The sequence below is a fragment of the Nuphar pumila genome, chromosome 2 (genome assembly GCF_984573655.1).
Source record: "Nuphar pumila chromosome 2, dmNupPumi1.hap1.1, whole genome shotgun sequence".
In the NCBI taxonomy this organism is placed as follows: domain Eukaryota; kingdom Viridiplantae; phylum Streptophyta; class Magnoliopsida; order Nymphaeales; family Nymphaeaceae; genus Nuphar; species Nuphar pumila.
Window position 1 is genome coordinate 14,225,314 of NC_143250.1, and position 27,491 is coordinate 14,252,804.

Sequence of the window (27,491 nt, forward strand, 5' to 3'; positions counted from 1 at the left end):
CCAGGTCTCTTACTCCAAGGGTGGTTTCTCCATTCCTCGTGGGGAAAAAAAGGCAAGGTACTGACAAGATTTAGTATGGAAGCGAGCATAAAAACAATGAGGTGACAGAAGCAGCACCAGGTACGCCATATAGGTGAAAAACGAAGCCCAGGAGAGCTGCAGCAGAGAGGAGCAATCTAATAGGGAATAAAAAAGACGAGAACAGCCGTAATAAAAGCAACACAGGTATGGCCAGAAGCAGAAGCAGAAAAAAGAGACATAGAGAAGCAGACATCAAGAACATGACTAAGACCAGACAGGAATAAACCACCACTGTGAAAGGAGAGGAGGTTAATAATAGAAAAGCAACCTACCTAAACAAGGAAGACCTATAGAAGATGAATGGAATCAGTGATGGGAAACTAAACAGAGTAAGCAATGGGGATTGTAATGGCTGCCGCTGTCACAAGTGAGATGAAAACAGTAACTGCTTGATGACATGACTATGACCAGCATTCTTGATTGTAACAATAGACAAAAGGCAACTTCAAGAAGAAAATACACTAGCCATTCCTGAAACGTATTTTATACATCTCGAAAAAAATAGCTTTAATACATCAAATAGAATCGTGACACTTTGGCAAATAATACATTTATACAAACTATTTAGCCAGGAACTAATTCTGCCACTCGTTTACATGAACTCCAGAATGGTTAGAGGAACCCAAATTCTGCATGTAGCCAAACTGAAGAAACACCCAAATGTCGCTTATCTGACTTCAAAATCTTCTCCACCATGAATTCTGGGGTTGGTTATTTCCTTGGCCCCGTGGAGTTTGGGCGTAGGTCTGGCCTTGGTCTCTCATATCCCTGAACATGGAAAGGAAAGAGACTAGACCATCGGATGAGCCACCACCCAGAACCCATAATAGGAGTGAACCAACTGAGTTTAAGGAGTTTGTGTTCGGAACGTTCTCGATTTGTTGGTCGTTGGATCCAAGGGATTGCAAGAGAGGCCTTCCTACAACTTGGTTTTCTGTGGACGAAGGATCTGCTGGCGGTGTGACTTCTGCACCTGCAGCCGTGTCAGTCTGCATGTCTCCTGCTTGCTGTGTTGCAAGGCCACTAGCTGGGTTTGGGTTTCTCGTATTCAATCTAGCTATATGAAGGGTGGATGTGAGAATGGTGGATGACGTTATTTGGACACCTCCCTGCTGTTGCAATTGCATCCTGTGCCGCATAAACCTCTGCAAGGCTGGTACCTAAAAAATGATTCAGGCTAAATTAGTGAGCAATATACATCAGGTATTCAGATTCACCTTATGTACAGGCAAATAAATGATGATCCCCAGAAAAGCATAAATAACAAAACCCATGTGCCAGATAGCGTGAAAACCGTAGAAACCTCAAACCAAGGTTTCAAGACTAGGAAGCAAAAGCAGAAAAAATATGGGAAGCGGAAGCTAGGCATTTTAAAATTTCTAAGCGAGAAGGGAAGAATCAATTTGATAGTGAAGTGAGAATTGAAAAGGAAGTGAAAGTGAATTGAACTAAAAGCGAATAAAAACTAAAATAAAAATCTTTATTCTTAAATTTCATGAATTTTTGTATAAAAAAACAATTTCTATCAAAATTTAAAAATGATGGTTACCAATTTAGAGAACGTACATGGGAAGTGTGAGAGGAAGCACGTAGAAAATACGAAAAGAAGCGTAAGAGAAACATATAGAAAGCATAAAACAAGCATGTGGAAAGTATAAGAAAAGCATGGAAGAATCGAGATTTCTATCAAGTTTCCGAAGCAAGTTTCTAGGAAGCGTGTTTCCCACCTATTTAAGAAGCTTTTGGTAACTCTGCCTCAAACAGGAAAACTAAGAGCTACATTTTTTTCCAATACTGAAAATTATGGACACCCAATTTAATGGACCCAAAGATTATAAAAATGTAAATGGAAAGTATCATCATCCTAAGACCCCAATGAACATGGACACTTTAAGATTGTCTGGTTTTATTTTCAATATATCCCATCTCCAAAGAGAGTAAACACTGTACATTAAGAAAGCAGCTGCATGAACACAGATTGAATCTTTGCACGATCCTTCATTAAATATAAAAGATGACATGTTTAGGATACTGCTTTTATTGTGTTCCACACACCATGGTCCAGTTTCAGCTCTTTCACAATTGGATTTTCAATTATAATGTTGGTCAGAGGGAAAAAAATCAATTTGCAAACTATTGAAGGAGTAGACTTTGAGCTCCAATTCTTTAATCAGAAGCTGACAAAGATTGATAATCTGTTCTCCAATACACAGTATAACATTTTAACAGTTTCATCACTGATCACTCCATATGTTGGGAAGAATAGATAAATGATCTTATCTCATATTTAACAGTTTCATCACTGATCAATGATTCTATCCCATATTTTCACAACAAAGAAAAAAAACTGTAACATTTTAAATTGCTCTATCCACCAATCCACAACTTACCTCAAAGTGATTCCAAAAGTATAGAACTAAATGCTGCATAAATGCTGTTGTTGTTGCAAACGCCAAATAAGAAAAACCTGCTCGAAGATGTAAGGAGAAATGAGTTTGAAGATGGCAATATAAGTTACATTTTGGTGCAAGAATCAGAAACAAGTTCTGATCTTAAAGAACTGAAAGAGGACAGTAGTTTAGATCACAGTTATTCTGTCAATCCCTACAAAATTAACTCTTTCTACTCTCTTCATTAGTTTATTTATTTGTTTGTCTCTGTAGACATTTAAATAAAGTAAGATATGTGTTTTGTACAATGTACGTCACAAATTTATCTATATTACGTGGACAATGACACGTTAACAAAAAGAAAACTCACTAACTTGATAAAGAAACATTCATACCATAAGCGTAAGAGAAGAAATAGATGTGAAACACCAAGAAGTATAGGAGGAAGAAGCGGGGAAAGTACTGCATGGATATCGGTGTGCGAACACTGCAAAGCAAAAAGTACATTTAGTGTAAGCATGCAAAATACGAGAGAGAGAGAGAGGGCACCTGATCATGGTAAACAACTCACACAACCAAACAAGAGTTAGGACCATGAAAGCAAGCAGTTGATCATCATAAAATTCGAAGAGGAAAAACAGGATTCCTATCATGATCTGCATCACCAAGAAACAGTCAATGAATCACTTCAGGAAATTTTATTTCACCAAGTTGCAGAGAAATCTGCTCACCGGTACAAATACAAGAGACTCAATGACATGAACGAAGATCAGTTGGAATGTGGGAAGTCGGTGACGAGCATGATGTTGGAGCTGCACTGCAAAATTTAATCACCACACAGCTTCGTTGGTAACAGCAGCAGAAAAGTAGAAATGACTCAACTAGAAAATAGAATGACAAAAAAAAATGATCCTGTTGAAAAAGGAGTCAATAAAATGAGTTACAGCCCTAGCCTCCAGTATCTCATATTTGGAGTGACTGAAATGACAGTGGGAAGGAGAGAGTTAACAGTTTCTCTTGACAAAAGAAAAAGATACTTACAAATAGAATAAAAAATGTTTTAAGTACATGTTCAATTGTTGCTCATTTATATTTATAACTTTTTGGGCAGCTTCAACCTTTCTCCCCAAGAAGTGTACATAAACCTACTTAGATTTATTAATAAAAGAAGCATACCTGTAAACTTTAGCATACGTGACTGTGTTTCTCTGAGAGTGAACGATACTGACATTGTTGTTGTGAAGAAAACAAAAAGTGACATAATAAGCACCCCACATTTTGCAACAAGATAATCTGCAGGGAGAGAATTCAGGTAGTTCAGATAAGTTTTCAAGAAACAAAAAGAAGCCTCAAGATTATATCAAGAAAAAGAAGCCTTAACATTTGTCCAAAAATCAGTGGCAGTCCAAAGAGCTATGTCAAGCATGCCTTAAGGAGATCTCATGGAGAAATGATATGTTAGCATGCTAAAACTATTTATATATATATATATATATGGTTTTATTTCTTTTGTGGATTTAAACTTTTACATTTTGGTATGACTAAGTTGAGTCATTTTCTGCATATTTTGGCTTTTGAATTTTGGGAATTTCTGTATTTAACTATTTATATTGATCTTGTTTTCACCATGATTAGCAAAATAAAATCAGATGCTGGCTGGGATGCCTAATTGAACTTCGGGCCACAAGCTCATGTTGGAATGAACAATACTAGGTATGGTCTGTTAAAATATATATATATATATATAGTTTTGTAATCAGGGGTATTTCTGTCTTTTTATCTCTTATAATTAGAACAGTCAACGAGGAACTGTTTTGTAATTTTTTTCTATTTTCTTTATTTAAATGACCAAGGGCTCTATGGTCATTAAGCCATAGAGTTGTTGGGACCTCATCCCAACGGTCATAAATATGACCATTGAGGAGGTCCCAACGACTATGTGAGATCCTCCCCTTTGGTCCATTTGTTGTACAAATAGGGGCCAACAGTTTCTTTCAAAGGTATGCTATTTTAGAGCATTTTATTAATAACACATTATTTTTATGTTTCTTGTTCCTTTTTGTGAGGATTGTATATAGCCCTTAGTTGGCTCTTTGTATCTTTCCTACTAGTGCCTTTGTATTTGTTATTCCCCCTTTGTGGCATCTCTCTTGTGCACTTAATATTTTATTACATGGTGTCAGAGCTAAGTTGGGTTCTCTTGATCTTGGAGGCTTTGTTCGTGGTGATCAAAGATCGTGTTTGTGATATAAGTTCTCTCTCTCTCTCTCTCTCTCTCTCTCTCTCTCTCTCTCTCCAGTTTTCTTATTGCTCGTCATGGAGCATGAATCAAGAGTCGAGATCTCCTTCAATCTCAATGGATCCAACTACATGATGTGGGCTTCGGCAATCAAAAATCACTTCAAAAGCAAGAAACTTTGGGGATTTGTGATGGGTACTACTCCCAAACTGTAATAACCGAAATTTTTCCATTAAAATTTTTAATGTTGTATGCGGAATACAGGCTGATTTGGGCACGGATCCAAGTTCCGGATCCAGAACCCATACTTAAGTAAATACCACTTATATATATATATAAACCTATTAAATATCCATATATATATACGTAAATGAGAAAAATAGATAATATATATATAGATATATATATCATTAGTTGAGGTTTGGACCCAACTATGGGTCCACATCTTTAATGAGACCCGAATCCAACATGTTGGATCCCGGGTGCGGGTCGCAGTTCGGACTCGGACCCGGCCCACACTTTGTAAAACGAAAAAGGGGGGGGGCAACCCGATATGGGTTGCCCGATAAAGCTATGAGGGAGAAACCCTCTTCCCCGATAAATCTCACGTTAGGGTTCTTTTGAACCCTAACACGCTGAGAGCGGGAGCGAGGGGAAGGAGAACACACCGCAGCCGCCGGGAGGAGGAGCTCCTTCCTTTTCGGGTGGCCACTCTCCTACAAAAAAAAGGGACCCCCGAATCCCTTCCTTCTCTCTCTCTAGCTATCCCATTCTCTCCCTCTCTCTATCTCTCTAAATTTCGGATCGCCCTCTGAGTTTTAGGACTGCTGCTCGAAGCTTTGCCGGGTGACGCCGACCGACCTCCTTGCGTGGCTGCCACAACTCCTTCGCCGGAAAATGGTAGGGTCTGTAATTTTTTTTCAGGTCAATCATAGGTTGGTGGGGTGTGGGTTGTCCTAAAACCCAAATCAATCAACTTGTGGGGGGGGGGGAAATCCCCAATTTGGGGTCGCCTGTCAACCCCAAACCGAAAACCCCAAATCCACGATTTGGGGGTTTCGGAATTTTTGTATGAGGGGTGTTTTTGGTTTTTGTAGGATTTCTGAATTTTTTTTTTTTTTACTGTGCTCGGTCATGTTGGGGTGGGTTGCTGAGGAAACCCTAACTCGATCGACCTAGAGTCCTCTTGGGTTACCAGTTGCCAGAAACCCCAAATCTGTGGGTTGGTAGTTTCGGCAGTTACAAAATCCGAGCATGGGGAGGGGTCGGATGTCTATAAAAAAAAAAAAAAAGGTGTTTGAATTGTCTGATAGGGGTATATGCACTGGGCTCGTGCTTACATGGAATTCACTGCCTTGATTGTTTTTAAAAAACTCATTATTCTCAGACAAAATGGGGGATTAGACGATGTGCTCTGTTAGATATGTTTCTTTTGTTAAGTTGCATCTATTCTTCAGATTGCTAGACATGCACGTTCATAAGTTAGGCCATTTAGATGATTTCCTGAAGGTTCGGTTTTTAAATTCTTATTGAATTGAAATCATTATAAGGAATCTGTTTTTTTTTTAGCGTTGTAGCTCCAGTAATTTCTCTGATTTAGGGGCTCAGAAATCCATCTGTTTATCAGGGTGTTAATGGTTATAGTTGTGATTTTCTTTTGCTGAATTGTCTCTGCTATGCATACTATTACTGTCTATGTTGACCCTCCAAGCCTGAAATTAAAATCTGTCAAGGTTAAGCTTTAGATAACTGCTATCTTCACTAGTTGACACCAGGATTGCTTTATACATTGAACTGAGCATCATTGATGAAAATTGGAAATTTTAACAGTGTCCATAGTTCCTGAAAAGTTTTGATGTATATGTTAGTCATGGTTTCATACTTGGATTGCATGGCATAATCGGGTCTTACCTTTTTAAATTAACTTGGCTTTATGATTGTGTACAACGACAATCGTTTCTTTTCATATTCCTAACGGATGTTACATAATGGGTAATCCGCTGACAGGTCCAACCATTGTGGCTAGATTGTGTCCTTAATTATACTAAAACTTTCTGCACCTGTTGAGGAAAATGTTAAGACTTAATTCTTGCACATGTTGGGTTCAGAATTGATAGGCCCTAGTTAGGCTGTGTGAGTTGTATCAACAGTACTTCATTAGCTGTTGTGTATATGTACCATGCTCAATTATCTAGAAGGGACTATACCATTATATTGGAACATAACACAAAATGGATTGGATGAACTATAACTAGTGTCGTTTGGAACACCTTGCCCAATGGGCGATACTGGTTAAGTACCTAATGTAGGTACGTGATCTGGTTCAAGTATATTGGCAAATAAATTAAATAATAACTTTTGTGCGTGACTGGTTTAAAGGCACCAGAGCACTTTGGGTGGGTTATGCAATCCATATGATAAAGCATTGGGACTGTTCTATACACCTTGGTACAATGACTAAGGTTGGAAATTTTACTGCTATGATAGTAGAAGGAAGTTGGGGAAATGCCCCCTACTTCGGGAAAATAATTAAAAGAAAAGATTAACCCACTCAGATTCGGGCTTACCTTGGAGAGGGTAAGTGGTACAAAACTCTGGGGACATGTGTTTGGTTTCGAGCGTAAAGCGACTCGTTGGTCCCAGTCCTCAGAGTCGGGGGACCCGGACTACCAAATGGGTCCTAGGCGGTAGTTCTATGTTCTTTTGCAGAAATTAGGGATGCATCCTGGTTTGGTTTTGGCCTTTGGGAGTTTCTCTCGGTCACTGGCCGCTCCCTTGAGATTTCAGTCACAGTTAGAATGTTCGGGTTAATAAAACAACCCTGAATAATATACCCCCGGACATTCTCTTCTGTGATGGTTGCCTTGGCCCGTGTGTACCCGCAGGATAAGAAAAGATAAACATTAATTAGAACAGTTAGGTATCACTGTGTTGGAGTCATTAAAGAGACAACTGTTTACTTTTTCATCATGCTGTATATTCGGTGCTTATGATAAAACAACATCCTAAACTGTGCATATATTAGTTAATTGAATTCATATTATGGATGCTATATAGATGTTATTCATGTTAGTGTAAGTTCTGCTTTAATTTCTTAATATCTTGTTTAATTGTTGTAGTTGAGTAAAATGCTTTTTGTGCTTAAGTATAAACTGTTACATAATCTACCTTTCTATTCAGATATATGTCTATTATTGCTATTGCATCGAATTCCCTATGTGTTTATGTTTAGACTGAAATTCCAACACAACACCCACATCACACTTGACACATGATCTACTTGCAAGAATAATTACAGTTTTCCTACTTAGACGTGGTAGTCTAATTCCTATAATTTCTATTATTTTCAGGAGAAGAGTAGTTCTATGAGCGATGCGGGATGAGGCGCTGACCGAGACTTGATCCATTTGTTCCCTGGCGGTTCTGCTTACTTTCAGATTGAGATTTTGGTTTTGAGACTAAATGTGAAAACTCTGATGTTGGATTTTATTATTATTGAAGTGGAAATAAATGGTGTGGTTTGCTTTTACCTTCCTGTATCGTTCTGAAATGCTTAACCCGAGAATTATTAGTTGTTTCCGCTTGAAAAAAAAATTCCTTAAAATTTGGGTTAAATTTCGGGGCGTTACAATTATGGTATCAGAGCCTGGGAACAATAAATCAAGGATCACGGTCATGCCACATCCTGGGATCGCTCTGTGAGTATATTTTTATCATTCTTACTTTATTAGGCCTGATAATTGCATTGTTTTCTATATAAGTTTAGATATATACTTATGATGATTTTAGGGACACAACCCGAACCATCCACTTTGTCGGAGAGGATACTATTCCATGGGAAGAATTCAAGCAGACATTTCTAGAGACATATTTCCCCCAGTACGCTCGTGATCAGAAGCATCAGGAGTTCTTGGAGCTTACACAAGGAAATATGAATTTGGTGGAATACACTACCAAATTTCGGACCTTGGAGCGTTATTGCCCAAATTTGTTCGCGAATGATAAAGCCAGAGCAACTAGGTATGTCCGCGGACTCAAGGACGGATTGCGACCACGAGTGATGATAAATCTGCCATCCACCCTCGCACAAACCATTGAAGTGGCTACTATGCTGAATGAAAGAGATCAAGGAAGAGTCAAAAGGACACACCGGGGAAACGGGGAGCCGGTCCGCCGCAGCACCACAGTGGCAAGAAGTACCAGTCACCTTACAAGAAGCAAAAGTACAATGGTGGAAATCGTCCTCCGCAGCAACAAGGACAAAATCGGGTGTGCCAGAAGTGCAACCGGTCCCACTACGGACAACCTTGCCCTAGAGACACCGGAGCATGTCTCTACTGTGGAAAAATGGGTCATTATGCCCGTCAGTGCCACAAGAAGATGGCAGATATGCAGAAACGTAATGCCGGAGGAGGACAGCAACATCAACCATCTCAGCCACAGCAAAATGCACAGAAGAGGGTGCCGGGACGAGTATATGCCACCACTGCGGAAGAGTTGGAGAAAGGAAATCTGGTACAAGGTACTGTATTTGTCAATGGCTGTGCTGCACTTGTTCTATTTGACTGTGGTGCTACACATTCGTTCATATCCGTAGAATTTGCAAAATTACTTGGTGCACATACTGAATCTCTGAAACATGAATTATATGTATACAATCCAATAGGATATAATTCGATATGTGTAAACTACATCCCTGATGTCATAATTGTACTTGAAGGGCAGAACTTACCTGCTGACCTAATATTGCTCGATATGACTGAATATGATGTCATTTTGGGGATGGATTGGCTATATGAACATTATGCCAACGTTCTCTGTCGCCAAGGGAAAGTGGTTTTGTCCAGACCAGGATTGCCAAAGGTTGAGTTTCGGCTCTCGAGACCTACAGTAAAGGGCCGAATGGTATCAGTATCAAAGGCCCAGAAGTATATGCGACAGGGGTGCCGAGCATTCCTAGTAAATGTATTCTCCTGCGAGTCGAAAGTCACACCATTAGAAGAACTTGAAGTGGTTCGTGAATTCCCGGAAGTGTTTCCGGATGAGTTGCCTGGACTACCTCCACAGCGTGAGGTGGATTTTCATATCGAGTTGGTGCCTGGGACGGCACCAATCTCGAAAGCACCTTATCGTATGGCTCCAGTAGAGTTGGAGGAGCTGAAGAAACAACTCCAGGAGTTGATGGAGCAAGGTTTCATTAGACCGAGCGTGTCACCATGGGGAGCACTAGTTCTTTTTGTAAGGAAGAAAGATGGTTCTATGAGGTTGTGTATAGACTATCGGATGTTGAATCAAGCAACAGTCAAAAATAAGTATCCCCTACCTCGCATTGAAGACTTGTTCGACCAATTGCAAAAGGCTAAGGTGTTTTCAAAAATCGATCTTAGATCTGGGTATCACCAACTTCGGATCAAGGACGAGGATATTCCCAAGACCGCCTTTAGAACACGGTACGGTCACTACGAGTTCGTAGTTATGCCATTCGGACTGACAAATGCTCCCGCCGCATTCATGGATTTGATGAATCGGGTATTCAGAGCATACTTGGATACTTTTGTGATTGTTTTTATTGATGATATACTTATATACTCTGAAAGCGTAGAGCAACATCGTGAACATTTGAGGATCGTATTGGGGACTCTCAAGGAACACCAGTTGTTCGCCAAATTCTCCAAGTGCGAATTCTGGCTCGAGAAGGTCATGTTCTTTGGTCATGTCATATCACAAGATGGAGTCGCTGTGGACCCGGCTAAGGTTGAAGCTGTATTAAATTGGGGTCAACCGAGGAATATCAGTGATATCAGGAGTTTTCTGGGATTAGCAGGCTATTATAGAAGATTCATTCAGGACTTTTCACGAATTGCCATGCCCATGACCAAACTTCTAAGGAAAGGAATTAAGTTCGAATGGACGGATAAGTGCGAGGAGAGTTTTCAAATCTTAAAGAAGAAGCTTACCACTGCACCAGTGTTGGCTTTACCTTCAGGTCATGGTGGTTTTGTGGTCTACTCAGACGCATCAGGTACTGGGTTAGGATGTGTTTTAATGCAGAATGGTAAGGTGATAGCGTACGCCTCTCGCCAATTAAAGATTCATGAGCGAAACTATCCAACTCATGATCTCGAATTGACAGCCGTAGTGTTCGCTTTGAAAATATGGCGACATTACCTGTATGGGGAACAATTCGAGGTATTTACTGATCACAAAAGTCTCAAGTACCTGTTTTCCCAGAAAGAGTTGAACATGCGACAACGACGATGGTTGGAATTTATAAAGGATTACTATTTTACCATTTCCTATCACCCAGGAAAGGCAAATGTGGTAGCTGACTCTCTCAGCCGAAAAGCTGGTTGCAGTTTGTCTAGTCTTTTGACAAAAGGGTGGAATTTGGTGGAGGAATTCATTGATTGGAAACCGTTCGCAGAGGTCGTGGGAAGTATCAAATTATCTAATTTGTCTGCTCACCCGGAGATCCTTACAAAGATTATTGAAGGTCAGAAAGAGGATCCCCAGTATTAGAAACTGAAGTCACTAGCCCAACAAGAAAATTCACACTTCTCACTCAAAGAAGATGGCAGTATCTGGATGAAAAAGCGACTTTGGGTCCCTAGTGACCCCAAGTTGAAAGAAGAACTATTGGGAGAAGCACATAGGTCCAAGTACACCATACACCCGGGGGGCACAAAAATGTTTAAAGATTTACAACGAGGGTATTGGTGGAATGGAATGAAGCGTGAGGTCGCAAGTTATGTCTCGAAGTGTTTGACTTGTCAGCAAGTCAAGGTAGAACATCAAAAACCTGTGGAATGATGCAGCAAATGGAGATTCCACAGTGGAAATGGGAAGAAATCACCATGGACTTCGTGGTGGGTTTGCCCAAAACACGGAAACAACATGACGCTATATGGGTAATAGTGGATCGACTAACCAAATCGGCTCACTTTCTACCCATACGAATAAATCAATCCCTCGAGAGTTTAGCAGACTTATACATCAGAGAGGTTGTTCGACTGCATGGAGTACCAGTTTCTATTATCTCAGATCGAGATCCTCGATTTACTTCTCGGTTTTGGGGTCAGTTGCAACAGGCCTTAGGTACAAAACTGAAGCTGAGTACTGCTTTTCATCCCCAGACTGACGGACAATCAGAGAGGACTATCCAGACACTATAAGATATGCTGCGAGCATGTATGCTGGATTGGAAGGGGGAGTGGGACAAGCATGTTATTTTAGCCGAATATGCTTACAATAACAGTTACCATGCGAGTATCGGCATGGCTCCTTTCGAAGCTCTGTATGGAAGACCATGTATATCACCTGTGTATTGGGATGAAATTGGTGAACGGTCGGTAGAATCACCAATCGTGTTACAACATTATACCCAACAGATCAAAATGATAAGAGATAGAATGCTCACAACCCAGAGTCGACAAAAGAGTTATGCAGATCAAAGGCGCAGGGAGCTCACTTTTGATGTGGGGGATCGAGTCTTTGTAAAGGTATCACCCACCAAAAGTGTGTTTCGTTTTGGTAAGAAAGGAAAATTGAGTCCCAGATATGTCGGACCTTTTGAGATTTTGGAACGGATTGGAGAAACGGCCTATCGTATAGCCCTACCTCCTCAGTATGCTCAGATACATAACATATTCCATGTATCTATGTTAAGAAAATATCTTCAAGATCCGTCACATGTCATCCAATATGAGGACGTAGATATAAGAGAAGACCTAACAATGGAAGAAAAATCAGTGGAGATATTGGAACAAAGCGAGCGAGTCTTGAGATCAAAGACAATTCCTCTCGTCAAGGTGAGATGGCAACACCATGGCATTGATGAAAGCACGTGGGAACCGGAGGCTAATATGCGAGAAAAATACCCCAAGTTGTTCGAGTAAGCACCTACAGGTAAAATTTCGAGGACGAAATTCTTTTTAGGAGGAAAGGATGTAATAACCGAAATTTTTCCATTAAAATTTTTAATGTTGTATGCGGAATACAGGCTGATTTGGGCACGGATCCAAGTTCCGGATCCAGAACCCATACTTAAGTAAATACCACTTATATATATATATATATATATATATATAAACCTATTAAATATCCATATATATATACGTAAATGAGAAAAATAGATAATATATATATATATATATCATTAGTTGAGGTTTGGACCCAACTATGGGTCCACATCTTTAATGAGACCCGAATCCAACATGTTGGATCCCGGGTGCGGGTCGCAGTTCGGACTCGGACCCGGCCCACACTTTGTAAAACGAAAAAGGGGGGGGCAACCCGATATGGGTTGCCCGATAAAGCTATGAGGGAGAAACCCTCTTCCCCGATAAATCTCACGTTAGGGTTCTTTTGAACCCTAACACGCTGAGAGCGGGAGCGAGGGGAAGGAAAACACACCGCAGCCGCCGGGAGGAGGAGCTCCTTCCTTTTCGGGTGGCCACTCTCCTACAAAAAAAAGGGACCCCCGAATCCCTTCCTTCTCTCTCTCTAGCTATCCCATTCTCTCCCTCTCTCTATCTCTCTAATTTTCGGATCGCCCTCTGAGTTTTAGGACTGCTGCTCGAAGCTTTGCCGGGTGACGCCGACTGACCTCCTTGCGTGGCTGCCACAACTCCTTCGCCGGAAAATGGTAGGGTCTGTAATTTTTTTTCAGGTCAATCATGGGTTGGTGGGGTGTGGGTTGTCCTAAAACCCAAATCAATCAACTTGTGGGGGGGGGGGGGGGAATCCCCAATTTGGGGTCGCCTGTCAACCCCAAACCGAAAACCCCAAATCCACGATTTGGGGGTTTCGGAATATTTGTATGAGGGGTGTTTTTGGTTTTTGTAGGATTTCTGAATTTTTTTTTTTTTTACTGTGCTCGGTCATGTTGGGGTGGGTTGCTGAGGAAACCCTAACTCGATCGACCTAGAGTCCTCTTGGGTTACCAGTTGCCGGAAACCCCAAATCTGTGGGTTGGTAGTTTCGGCAGTTACAAAATCCGAGCATGGGGAGGGGTCGGATGTCTATAAAAAAAAAAAAAAAAGGTGTTTGAATTGTCTGATAGGGGTATATGCACTGGGCTCGTGCTTACATGGAATTCACTGCCTTGATTGTTTTTAAAAAACTCATTATTCTCAGACAAAATGGGGGATTAGACGATGTGCTCTGTTAGATATGTTTCTTTTGTTAAGTTGCATCTATTCTTCAGATTGCTAGACATGCACGTTCATAAGTTAGGCCATTTAGATGATTTCCTGAAGGTTCGGTTTTTAAATTCTTATTGAATTGAAATCATTATAAGGAATCTGTTTTTTTTTTAGCGTTGTAGCTCCAGTAATTTCTCTGATTTAGGGGCTCAGAAATCCATCTGTTTATCAGGGTGTTAATGGTTATAGTTGTGATTTTCTTTTGCTGAATTGTCTCTGCTATGCATACTATGACTGTCTATGTTGACCCTCCATGCCTGAAATTAAAATCTGTCAAGGTTAAGCTTTAGATAACTGCTATCTTCACTAGTTGACACCAGGATTGCTTTATACATTGAACTGAGCATCATTGATGAAAATTGGAAATTTTAACAGTGTCCATAGTTCCTGAAAAGTTTTGATGTATATGTTAGTCATGGTTTCATACTTGGATTGCATGGCATAATCGGGTCTTACCTTTTTAAATTAACTTGGCTTTATGATTGTGTACAACGACAATCGTTTCTTTTCATATTCCTAACGGATGTTACATAATGGGTAATCCGCTGACAGGTCCAACCATTGTGGCTAGATTGTGTCCTTAATTATACTAAAACTTTCTGCACCTGTTGAGGAAAATGTTAAGACTTAATTCTTGCACATGTTGGGTTCAGAATTGATAGGCCCTAGTTAGGCTGTGTGAGTTGTATCAACAGTACTTCATTAGCTGTTGTGTATATGTACCATGCTCAATTATCTAGAAGGGACTATACCATTATATTGGAACATAACACAAAATGGATTGGATGAACTATAACTAGTGTCGTTTGGAACACCTTGCCCAATGGGCGATACTGGTTAAGTACCTAATGTAGGTACGTGATCTGGTTCAAGTATATTGGCAAATAAATTAAATAATAACTTTTGTGCGTGACTGGTTTAAAGGCACCGGAGCACTTTGGGTGGGTTATGCAATCCATATGATAAAGCATTGGGACTGTTCTATACACCTTGGTACAATGACTAAGGTTGGAAATTTTACTGCTATGATAGTAGAAGGAAGTTGGGGAAATGCCCCCTACTTCGGGAAAATAATTAAAAGAAAAGATTAACCCACTCAGATTCGGGCTTACCTTGGAGAGGGTAAGTGGTACAAAACTCTGGGGACATGTGTTTGGTTTCGAGCGTAAAGCGACTCGTTGGTCCCAGTCCTCAGAGTCGGGGGACCCGGACTACCAAATGGGTCCTAGGCGGTAGTTCTATGTTCTTCTGCAGAAATTAGGGATGCATCCTGGTTTGGTTTTGGCCTTTGGGAGTTTCTCTCGGTCACTGGCCGCTCCCTTGAGATTTCAGTCACAGTTAGAATGTTCGGGTTAATAAAACAACCCTGAATAATATACCCCCGGACATTCTCTTCTGTGATGGTTGCCTTGGCCCGTGTGTACCCGCAGGATAAGAAAAGATAAACATTAATTAGAACAGTTAGGTATCACTGTGTTGGAGTCATTAAAGAGACAACTGTTTACTTTTTTATCATGCTGTATATTCGGTGCTTATGATAAAACAACATCCTAAACTGTGCATATATTAGTTAATTGAATTCATATTATGGATGCTATATAGATGTTATTCATGTTAGTGTAAGTTCTGCTTTAATTTCTTAATACCTTGTTTAATTGTTGTAGTTGAGTAAAATGCTTTTTGTGCTTAAGTATAAACTGTTACATAATCTACCTTTCTATTCAGATATATGTCTATTATTGTTATTGCATCGAATTCCCTATGTGTTTATGTTTAGACTGAAATTCCAACACAACACCCACATCACACTTGACACATGATCTACTTGCAAGAATAATTACAGTTTTCCTACTTAGACGTGGTAGTCTAATTTCTATAATTTCTATTATTTTCAGGAGAAGAGTAGTTCTATGAGCGATGCGGGATGAGACGCTGACCGAGACTTGATCCATTTGTTCCCTGGCGGTTCTGCTTACTTTCAGATTGAGATTTTGGTTTTGAGACTAAATGTAAAAACTCTGATGTTGGATTTTATTATTATTGAAGTGAAAATAAATGGTGTGGTTTGCTTTTACCTTCCTGTATCGTTCTGAAATGCTTAACCCGAGAATTATTAGTTGTTTCCGCTTGAAAAAAAAAATTCCTTAAAATTTGGGTTAAATTTCGGGGCGTTACACAAACCTTCTTTGAAGCTCACCAAAGTCAAAGAAGGTGTTGAAAAAACCCTTAAAGGAGAGAATCGCACTAAGGCTACCAATGAACATCAATTTAAGGTAGAAAATTGGGAAAGCAATCCATGGTTCATGAACAATGTTGACATAAAAATATATGCCACCATTGCTAAGTTCAGAAGAGTCAATGAAGCCTTTCTTAAAGGTATGTATACCCAAAAAGATCTTACTAGACAATATTTTGGTCAAGACAAGATTAGAACCATGAAACAAGAGGACATGAATGTCTCTGATTATTTTAGTGGCGTGTCTCCTCTTTAGGACAAATTAGCACTTCTTGAGCCAAAATGAATGGCTCATAAAGATATTGAATTAAGAAGAGAGCAAATTGAGAAAGAACTTTCCTTTCAATTCCTTCATGATCTAAGACCGAAATTTGAACAAGTGAGATCCTTTCTTCTTCATAGGACTAAGGCCATGCCTCTTGAAGATGCTCTTGACGAGCTATGCCAAGAAGAAACACGGCTTGGCATAACTACTAAAAGCGAAGATGTTTTGACAATTACTAGGCCCAATTTAAATATAAGGGCTTATAGGCCCCTCACTTTGTAAGACAAAATTACTATAATAGTGGATATAGGAAGGGTGCTATTTGTTGTTTTTATAATGAATTGGGACATATTAAACTAGTTTTCCCAAAGCATAAGGAACTTAAGGCAAAGTCGCTTTCGTTGAAGAAACCACACCCAATAAAGAAGAATCTAATTAAAATGGAAGAGATATCAAAGACACTCTAAGTCAAATATCGGCGGCACTACATCAACTACTCAAATCATTTTCTACTTTCGGGTGCCGCCATTGCATCATCGTCATCTCCTCCAGGTATGTAGATTCTTGACTCGGGTGCTTCCTTTCATATGACCCCTCATGAGAATGTTCATTCAGAAGTTTGCACTAATTATGCAATGAAATCTTAAGTGCACAAGAGAGATGTCACAAAGGGGGATAAAGAGTGCACAACTACACAAATACAAAGCCACTAGTGGGCAAGATACAAAGAGTCAACTATGGTCTATACACAATCCTCACAAAGAGGAATAAGAGACATAAAAATAATATTTGTGTTATTAATAAAATGCTCTCAAAAAGCATACCTTTCAAAGGGATTGTTAGCCCCTATTTATACAACAAATGGACCAAGGGGGAGGATCCCATAGAGTTGTTGGGATAAGATCCCAACGATACTATAGCTTAATGACCATAGATCCCTTGGTCATTTAAATAAAAAAAACAGAAATAAAAAAAGAAAAATTACAAAACAGTCCCTAGTGGACTGTGCTAATTACAAGAGATAAAAAATAGAAATACCCTTGATTATAAAACTATACATATATATAATATATATAGAATTATATATATATATATATATGAATATATTTTAACACCCATCATCAAACTTACACTTAGATCACTGAAAGTTTGTTAAGGGGAAAAATAAAGTGAGGTGTAGGAAGAGCTTTGATGAAAAAATCGGCAAGCTGGTACTCTGATGCGACGTACAGTAATTCAATAGTTCTTATCAAATACTCATCATATACGTAATTGCAATCCATCTCAATATGTTTTGTTCTTTCATGGAAGGTGGTGTTACTTGCAATTTAAATTACACTTTTGTTGTCACAACACATCTTCGAAGAATTTGCGATGGAAACTCTCATGTCCTGGAGAAGAGGTTGTAGCCATATAAGTTTCATTGTTGTCATAGTTATGACTCGATATTTTGTTTCAGTTGAAGACAACGAGACCTTCTGTTGTTTCTTGCACCTTCAAGAAATTAAGGAATACCCTAAGAAAACACAAAAACCAGTAGTTGATATTATATCATTTGGATTACCACCTTAGTCAGTATCAGTGTAAGCAGTTAAATCTAATGAAGAGGAGGAGGATAAGAAAATCCCCTTTGAGATCATAATTTTAATATAGCGAACAATCCTCATAATTGTGCCCATGTATACTATGGTCAGAGCATGCTGAAACTGACTTGTTGCATGAACAACATTAGTAATATCAGGTCGGGTGATAGAAAGGTAGGTGAGAGATCCAATCAATTGGCGATAAGAAGTAGAATCTTAAAGCAGTATGTCATCATAAAGTATTAATTTAGCATTTATGACTTTTGGGTCTCCACTTTTTCATCAGAAATTTCTGACTTGGAACATATATCAACAGTCAATTACATTTGGGAGAGGATATATCCTCTAGGCTATGTCACATAGGTGCGGGTGCGAGTGCGGCGATGCGGCACTTAAAAAAACTTGGGTGTGGGGGTGCGAGAGGGTATATATATATAATTTTTAACAGTTAACAGTAACACTAATGAAATAAAAAAATAGTTAATTTTTTGCCTTAATTCCCCGCATAGCCCATTTCATCATATTTTTTTTGGGTCCAGGGTTGGACATTTATGACCCTGGATGCGTTGACTGCACCTAGGGTCGACTTGACCATACAGGGTGCCGCACTCGAGTCGCGTCGCATCGATGCGAGTGTGGCACTTGGTTGGTTGAATCCCTGTGACAACCTCTAGGTTAGTAGGCAACCTCAATTCCTAAAAAATATCTCAAAAATCCCAAGTCAGACATATCAAAATTTTTCTTTAAAACAAATTTAATTTCACTAACTCCTTTGTCATTTCCTGTAATGATCATGTCATTAACATATAGTAGAAGTATCACAATATTAGTACTTGATTTCTTGACAAAAAGAGCAGTGTTAGTATAACAAGAAATAAATACCAAATTAATTAAAACATGACTAAATTTATCATATCAAGCCTTAGGTGCTAGTTTATGACCATACAAGACCTTTTTTAATTTTAGAGTTTTACCATTAATTTTCACTCTCGACAGAGGATCCATGTAAACTTTCTCACAAAGTTATTTATTTAATAAGGCATTTTTAACATCTAGTTGATAAATTGGCCATTTTTTTATAGAGGCAATTGCTATTAAGGTACGGACACTAGTCATCCTAGCGACGGGAGCAAAGGTTTCTTCATAATCTACTCCATATTCTTGAGCATACCCTTTGACAATCAACTTTGCTTTATACCTTTATAGGGATCCGTCGCTTTTGGTCTTCACTTTAAACACCCACCTCCATCCTATAGGTGTCTTGCCTAGAGAAAGATCAACTATTTCCCAAGTGTTGGCGTTTCCTATGGGCATCAAGCTCTATTTTTTCAATCCAATGAGGATATTTTTTGGCATCTTTATAATGAGATGGTTCATAATAAGAGTAAAGAGGCAATGACTATTAAGGTATGGACATGAGTTATCATAGCGACGGGAGAAAAGGTTTCTTCATAATCTACTCCATATTCTTGAGCATACCCTTTGGCAATCAACCTTGCTTTATACCTTTCTAGGGATCCGTCACTTTTGGTCTTTACTTTAAACACCCACCTACATCCTATAAGTGTCTTGCCTGAAGGAAAATCAACTATTTTCCAAGTATTGACATTTCTTATGGGCATCAAGCTCTAGTTTTTCAATCCAATGAGGATATTTTTTGGCATCTTTATAATGAGATGGTTCATAATAAGAGTGAAGAGTTACTAAACAAGCTCTAAAGTTGGGGGGGGGGGGGGGGGGGGGAATCACAAGATACAAATCTATTTAGAGCATTAGAGACTCGATTAGATCTCCCAAGTTGAGATTCTTCTAAGGGCATATTTTGAGTGAACTTGTCAAGAGCACATGGTTGATCACTTTGTCAACGCCGAGTATAAACATGCATATTTTCAATTGGTCTTTCATTTTGATGACATATTTCATCAACAACCGGATGTTCATTACTACAAGCATCATTCAAGCAAAGATCAAAGACATCATTAGAGTCAAGTTGGGTAGATTCATCAAGTATTGGTAATAGATCAAATAGAAATGTATAGTCAATTTCTTATTTAGTTTCTTTATTATCAAATCCGCTTTCATTTTCTAAGAAAGTAACATCTTTAGAAACATAAAGTTTGTTGTTCTTTGGGTCAAAACAGCAATACCTTTTTTAATTTTTCCCATATCCCAAGAAAACACACTCAATAGATTTGGGAGATAGTTTATCATTTTTATAAGTACAAAAACACTTACACCCAAAGATTCTCAATCTTTTAAAATCAAGAGACATTTTGAAAAGTTTGTCAAATGGGGAGACATTTTGCAAAGAAGATGAAGGTATTTTATTTATTAAATAGGTTGAAGTTAGCACGACTTCGGTCCAAAATTTTTTTGGAATGTTCCTAGAAATGAGAAGAGTCCTAGCAGTTTCTATTATATGTCTATGCTTACTTTCCGCTAATCTATTTTGTTGGGGAGTTCTAAGGCAAAACTTTTGATGACAAATGTTGTGCTGTTTCAAATAATTTTGAAAATCATTTGACATATATTCACCTTTCGAATCGGACCTAAGGATAGATATGTTACTAAGAAATTGATTTTTATTCATTATATAGAATTCCTTAAAGAAAGAGAACACATCGGATTTAACATTTAAAAAGTAAATTCATGTATATCTAATAAACTCGTCAACAAAAATAACATAATGATTAGAAATGCACTAATTCAAAAGGACGATTAGAAATGAAAGTCCGTTGGGGAAAAGAAATTGCTTTCATTTTTCCAAACATGCAATCGTCTACTCTCTTTGTGTGAGCTCATGTAGTTGCATCAGTTGTAGTACGGCAGAACAGAGTCACCAACCTGAACTTCGGTCGCAAACTCATACTTGCAAGATACAGCATTTACTCTCTATGTGAGTTTATATAGTTGCGCAGATCACGGTATTTCTATTTTCTTCTAGGATGCCTTGGTACAAAAGAAGATTATATAGATCCCCAACAAATTTATGAAATGAGTTTCTCCTGAGATTTTCTTCTTTCTTTTTTGTTTGTGTATGTGTAAATAATCATCAAAATGTTTCTTATTTAGTAATGCTTACAATGATATTGGGTTTAAGCACTGGTAACATGACTAAAGTGCCCCTGTTGTTATTCTGAACGAGCACAAGTTTGTTGGAAACTAGAACATGATTGCTATCTGTTTTCAGATTATTCTGACATTCTAGGTAATTCTTAGATGGCCAAATGAAAGACTTAATTTTCTGAATCTTATAAATGAAACTAAACTTCAGATACTATAAGACACTTTATCATTTGTTTAGTTAGAAAGTTCCTTTCTCAATGTGTAGACATTTTAAAAAAGAAATTTATATGGATAGGCTTTTCACAGAAATAAAAATAAGCGGATGAGAGGGGCAGACCGGGACGGAGTTGATTAAAGAAGGAAATGAAGTAGGGATCTTACTTTTTCTAGAAGTGACATTTCCATACGATCCTAATAATCAAGAGGCGCTATAAAAGGTAGGGAAATGTACCTCAGAAATGGGAAATACAAATTTTCAGAAACGTTTGGGAAATACCAAAAAAATCATGGGAAATGAGTTTCCCACACTATGGGAAACGTGTTTCTGCGTTTCCCAAACGTTTCCCTTTCGTGGGATATGCATGTTTTTCATTTTCTTATTTCACTAATTTATTATATTACTTTTTCTTAAACGTTTCTCATGCGTTTCCCAGATGTTTCCCGATTCGTTTTCCATTTCCTGTTTCACAAGCGCTTGAAAAATCCCATTTCCCATTTCCATTTCCCAAGACGTTTCCCGTTTCCCTTTCCCTTTATGGCAACCTTGCTTGCAACCAAATTCTTATGAGAAGAAACTTTACCACTTCATTAAGAAAATATTAACAATGGCTCATATTTCATGACTGCACAGATAGGAAAGTTGGCATGGAACTAATGCAGGTGTAGAATCTATAACTAAAATGTGAAAACAAAACAAGCATAAAGGCATCTCCAATCAAGACCAAGGTAACAATCCATATTCATATGCAAGTGTGCATGAGAGAGAGAGAGACCTTCAAATTTAGCAGCAACCTCAGCTGAATCAAGGAACTAATGCAAGGCTAGAATCTATTAATAAAAAATGATAACAAATCAAGCATAAAGACATCTCCAATCAAGACCAAGGTAACAATCCATATTCAATATGCAAGTGTTCGGTTCTCAATGTGCAGACATTTTAAAAAAGAAAGTTATATGGATAGGCTTTTCACAGAAATAAAAATAGGTGGATGAGAGGGACGGACTTGATTAAGGAAATGAAGTAGGGATCTGACCTTTTTTCTAGAAGTGGCATTTCCATAGGATCCTAATAATCAAGAGATGCTTCTCAAGAAAATGAAGTGAAATTTGAACTTGAAACCAGGGTTACTGGAAACACTATAAGAGGTAGGGAAACACATCTCCGAAATGGGAAACACAATGTTTCAGTAGCGTTTCTTTCCCTTTCATGGGATACACATGTTTTTCATTTTTTTTATTTTACTAATTTATTATATTACTTTTTCTTAAACGTTTCCCATGTGTTTCTCAGACGTTTCCCGATTTGTTTCCCATTTCCCGTTTCAAATGCACTTGAAAAACACCATTCCACATTTTTGTTTCCCAAGACATTTCCCGTTTCCGTTTCCCTTTCCCTTTATGGCAACCTTGCTTGCAACCGGACTCTTATGAGGAGAAACTTTACCGCTTCATTAAGAAAATATTAACAATGATTCATATTTCATGACTGCACAGACAGGAAAGTTGGCATGGAACTAATGCAGGGCTAGAATCTATAACTAAAATATGATAACAAATCAAGCATAAAGGCATCTCCAATCAAGACCAAGGTAACAACCCATATTCAATATGCTGAAAGAAAACAAGTTCCTCCGAAGATGTTTACCAAATCGTCAAAAGTAGACACTCAAGAGAGTTCCACCAAAGCACCAAAAGAACACACAAAAAGTCACAAATGGGCACACAAGATCCACCAAAGGTGCCTGAAACAACCTTAAAAAATATTATTTTATTGACTGAAATATGCAAGAAGCAATACATGAATGAGGGGGATCCACCCTTTTATATGCACATTGGGAAGGACCTCAATTAGTTGACTAGTTGGAATTGAACCAAAAGGTAAAAAATAAAAAAAACTAAACTAATCAAGTTAGTAATCTAGTTACATATGTATATATATGTATATATATATTTACATATACATATATATATATATATGTACAAAATATATATACATTATATATATTTTTAACAATCCCTTCAAACTTGCAGTTGAATAACCGAAAGTTCGTCTAAAAGAAAGTGAAATCTAGGAGCAACGAGAGGTTTGGTGAAAAAATCCGCCAACTGATATTCGGAAGTAACATATGGAAGATCAATCGTGCCATGTAGATACTCCTTTCGAACATAGTGACAGTCCATCTCAATATGCTTGGTACGTTCATGAAAGGTCCGGTAGCTGGCGATGTAGATGAAACTTTTGTTGTCACAACACATTTTTTATGCTCCTTGAATATGGACTTCCATGTCAGCCAGCAATCTTCTTAGCTAAACCACTTCCATAGTGATTGTATTCATGACTCGGTATTCTGCTTCAGTTGAAAAAAGAGAGACCTATTGTTTCTTACATCTCCATGAAATTAATGTGTCACCTAAAAACACACAAAAATCAGTTGTTGAGTGTCGGTTATTGAGATCACCTCCCCAAACAGCATCAGTATAAGCAATTAAATCTAATGATGAAGAAGCAAACAAGAAAAGTTCAGTGATGAGAGCATATTGAAACTAACTTGCGAGCATATTGAAACTAACTTGTTGTGTGAACTGCATGCGCAATGTCAGGTTTTGTAATTGAAAGATATGACAATGCCTTGACAAGTTGTTTATATGGTGGTGGATTTTCAAGTGGCTCCCCATCATCAATTTTCATTTTGATATTTACAACTTTGGGAGTATCAAACTTCTTATTATCCGAGATACCAGATCTGGCAACAATATTCAACATAAATTTAGATGGAGTCAGCAAATAACTTATAGAAGAATAAGCAACTTCTATACCAAGAAAATACTTTAAAAACTCTAAATCAATCATTTTAAAATGTGTTTTGAGAAGTCTTTTAATGTTTTCAACTCCCTGTTTGTTGTCTCCTATAATGATCATATCGTCCACATAAAGAAGAAGAAGAATAATACCATCAGAAATTTTAACAAAAAAGGTTGTATCAGTTAAATAAAATTGAAATCCAACATCAAGTATAACTTGACTAAACCTGTCATACCAAACCTTTAGAGCTTGTTTAAGGTCATATAGAGCCTTGTATAAATAAAGAGTCTTTCCCTTAGGGATAACTATACCAAGTGATGCCTCCATATAGACTTCTTCAACTAATTTACCATTAAGAAATGCAGTCTTAACATCCATTTAGTATACAAGTCATTTCTTTACAAAGAAAAGGGCTACTACAGTTCTAACTGTGGCCATCCTAGCAACATGTGCAAAAGTTTTGTCATAATCTATTTCATACTCTTGAGAGTATTCCTTGGCAACTAACCTAGCTTTGTACATTTCAAGGGTTTCATCACTCTTGGTTTTTATCTTATAAACCCATCGACAACCTATGGTTTTCTTTCTTAAGAGAATATCTTGGATAGATCAAGTATTCGCCTTTTCCAAAGTATTTAATTTTACCCTCATGGCTTCTACCCATTCAGAATGTTTTTTTGCTTCAGCATAATTTGAGGGTTTTATATAGGAATGTATCAATGCAACGTAAGCTTGATACTTAGGTGAAAAGGACTCAAATGACACAAATTTTCTAGAGGGTTTTGATACTCTCGATGATCTTCTAGTTTGTGTTTCTACATGTTTTTCATTAGTATATTTTTCAAGGGACATGGATGTTCAGAACTATTATGCCTGGAATATTGAATACAGTTCTGATTTTAAGATTATTCTTCACTTATCTCATTGTCACGAGATTCTTCTTCAGTCACCATATCATTTCTGATATCCTGATCTTCATCAAGATCAACATCACAATCATTAATCTTTGGAATTAGGTCCAAAAGAAAAGAATACTCAGTTATTTCCTTAGGATTTTAAAATCCAAAAAAAAATCTTTTTTTAAGAAAGACACATTTTTTGAAACATATAATTTCTTATTTTTAAAATCAAAGCATCTATAGCCTTTTTGATTATTTGCATATCCCAAAAAGGCGCAAGGAATAGCACGAGGGGAAAGTCTATAATAATCAGGAGTACGTTAAAAAAAAATCTATAGGTGATATATTTTTCAAGATAACAGATGGCATTCTGTTCATAAGATAAACTGCAGTCAAAGTGGCTTCGGCCCAAAATTCTTTACATACTTCATTTGAGATATGCAATGTTCTTGTGGTTTATGTAATGTGTCTATGTTTTCTTTCAGCCAAGTAATTCTTTTGTGGAGCGTAGGGACAAGATTTTTTATATATAATACCATTTGATTCGAGATAATCTTTAAAATCTTTCGATAAAAATTCTCCCCCAGAATCGGTGCGAAAGATAGAAATATCCTTTTGAAATTTATTTTTGACTATGTCACACGGACTTGGCTAAGGAGGTGCCGCACCCGAGTCGACACGCCCCGACACGGGTGCGGCTTCGGACTCGGCCCGGACTCGGTCAACGCCGAGCCGGACTCGGTCAACGAGTCCAGGCCGAGTCCGTCCACATTTTGGACTCGGTCAACTTTGACCGAGTCCAAAAATGTCCCTAAAAAACTAATTTTTTTATATTTTTTATTTAAAAAAATATATATAAAAAAGGCACTGTGACTGTGCAGTCTTTGCAGTGTGCACAGTCACAGACTGTGCACAGTCTGTGACTGTGCACAGTCTTTGCAGTGTGCACTGTGCACAGTCTGTGACTGTGCACAGTGCACACTGTTGTGCCTGTGCACAGTCACAGTCACAGTCTGTGACTGCACAGACACCTGTGGCATTTTAAAAATAAAATAAAATTTTATATATATATATATATATATATATATATATATATATTTTTTTTTTTGCCGAGTCCCCGTCTCCAAAAATTTTAAAATTGTGCCGCACCCGTGTCGCACCTGCACCCATGTAACATAGATTTTTGACCAATTTATGAAATATTTGAAAGTGTGAAAAAATTTCAGATTTATGTTTGAGAAAATAAATCCACGTGTGTCTAGTAAAATCATCAACAAAGATTACATAATACACAAACTCACCCTTAGATACAATAGGCGATGGGCCCCAAACATCTGAATGCACTAACACAAGCAGTCGTGTAGAGACAAAAGTTCTTTCTTGAAATGGCAATCTTTTTATCTTGCCAAGAATCCAATCTTTGCATGTAAAATTTTCAAAATTACAAATTTTTCCATATTTGAAAAGTGTTGGATTTTGAATATATTAGGATAGCCAAGCCTTTTATGCTATAAATCCAAATCTATTTCTGAATATTATAACAAAAGGTATTTTTGGGTATTTCCAAAAAATCCATATAGTATAAGTCTCCTTCCCTATGGCCTTCCCCAACCAGCTTCCCTGACTAGCGATCCTGCACTCGACATCCAATAGAAGAGAAAGAAACATTGTACCCATTATCAAATAATTGAAAAACAGACAAAAGATTTAGGTTTGACTTGAGAATATATCTAATTTTTGGAATAGAAAAATCTTTTGAAATATTTTCGAAATTTCCTATTCCCTTTATCTCAAGGGATGTCCCAACAACAGTAAAAATATTTGAACCGCTTGAGTTACGATATTCGGATAAGATATCACTATTTGGTATCATATGAAATGAGGCACCGGAGTTAAGAAGCCAAAGTCTTATCGGGGTCAGAGATGCCAACAGAATAGACCGTAGCTCTGGTTGATAAAGCTCCTTTGAGTAGAGGTTGGAGAGCTTCTACAAGTTGAGTCAAAGACATGCTCTCAATGTTTGATTCTTATGTAGCTTTGAACTCACTTGACTCTTGTGCAATCGATGCTACCCTTTTCTCATAGTCTTTTTAGTTTAGGACATGTCTTGACATGTCCCGGTTCACGACAATAATAACAAATAACTTTTTTTTCTCAAACTCATTGCTTTGTTTTCCATAGTTATCATTGTTTGGTCTCACATAACGTGGTAGTTTGTAAGCATGGACTTGGTTTGCCGACCTAAATACAACTATGAATGAATCATCTTCTCTAGATGTTTTCTTTTTTAGTCTATTTTTCTCCACACTTAGCTCTTTAATAGTATTTTCAATAAAGGGATTTTTTCCTCTATGAAGAAGAGCCGATTTGGTGGACTGAAACTCCAGTCTTAGACCATTGATGAATTGATAGAAATGCTCTGCATCAATTTGTCTTTGACGGAGTTCTATGTCTTCGGGACAATGTCATTGTGGTTAAAGAAGAGTCAACTCATTCCAAAGGTAACA

General features: G+C 37.9%; 1 protein-coding gene across 3 annotated transcripts in view; it reads right to left on the reverse strand.

The window, feature by feature from the left end:
• Positions 1 to 525: 525 nt before the first annotated feature.
• The window catches only part of LOC149844825 (membralin-like protein At1g60995), a 71,933-nt gene continuing 44,967 nt past the window's right edge, over positions 526 to 27,491 (reverse strand). For 2 of the 3 annotated variants that reach the window (XM_089995301.1, XM_089995303.1), the window contains 6 exons: positions 3,648 to 3,764; positions 3,203 to 3,288; positions 3,021 to 3,127; positions 2,867 to 2,958; positions 2,472 to 2,548; positions 526 to 1,241 (listed from right to left, as the gene is read on the reverse strand). In XM_089995301.1, coding sequence (XP_089851427.1) covers positions 759 to 1,241; positions 2,472 to 2,548; positions 2,867 to 2,958; positions 3,021 to 3,127; positions 3,203 to 3,288; positions 3,648 to 3,764 — 962 coding nt within the window. In that variant the 3' untranslated portion in view covers positions 526 to 758. The remainder of the gene's footprint in view (positions 1,242 to 2,471; positions 2,549 to 2,866; positions 2,959 to 3,020; positions 3,128 to 3,202; positions 3,289 to 3,647; positions 3,765 to 27,491) is intronic. The other variant, XM_089995304.1, reaches the window with a different exon arrangement.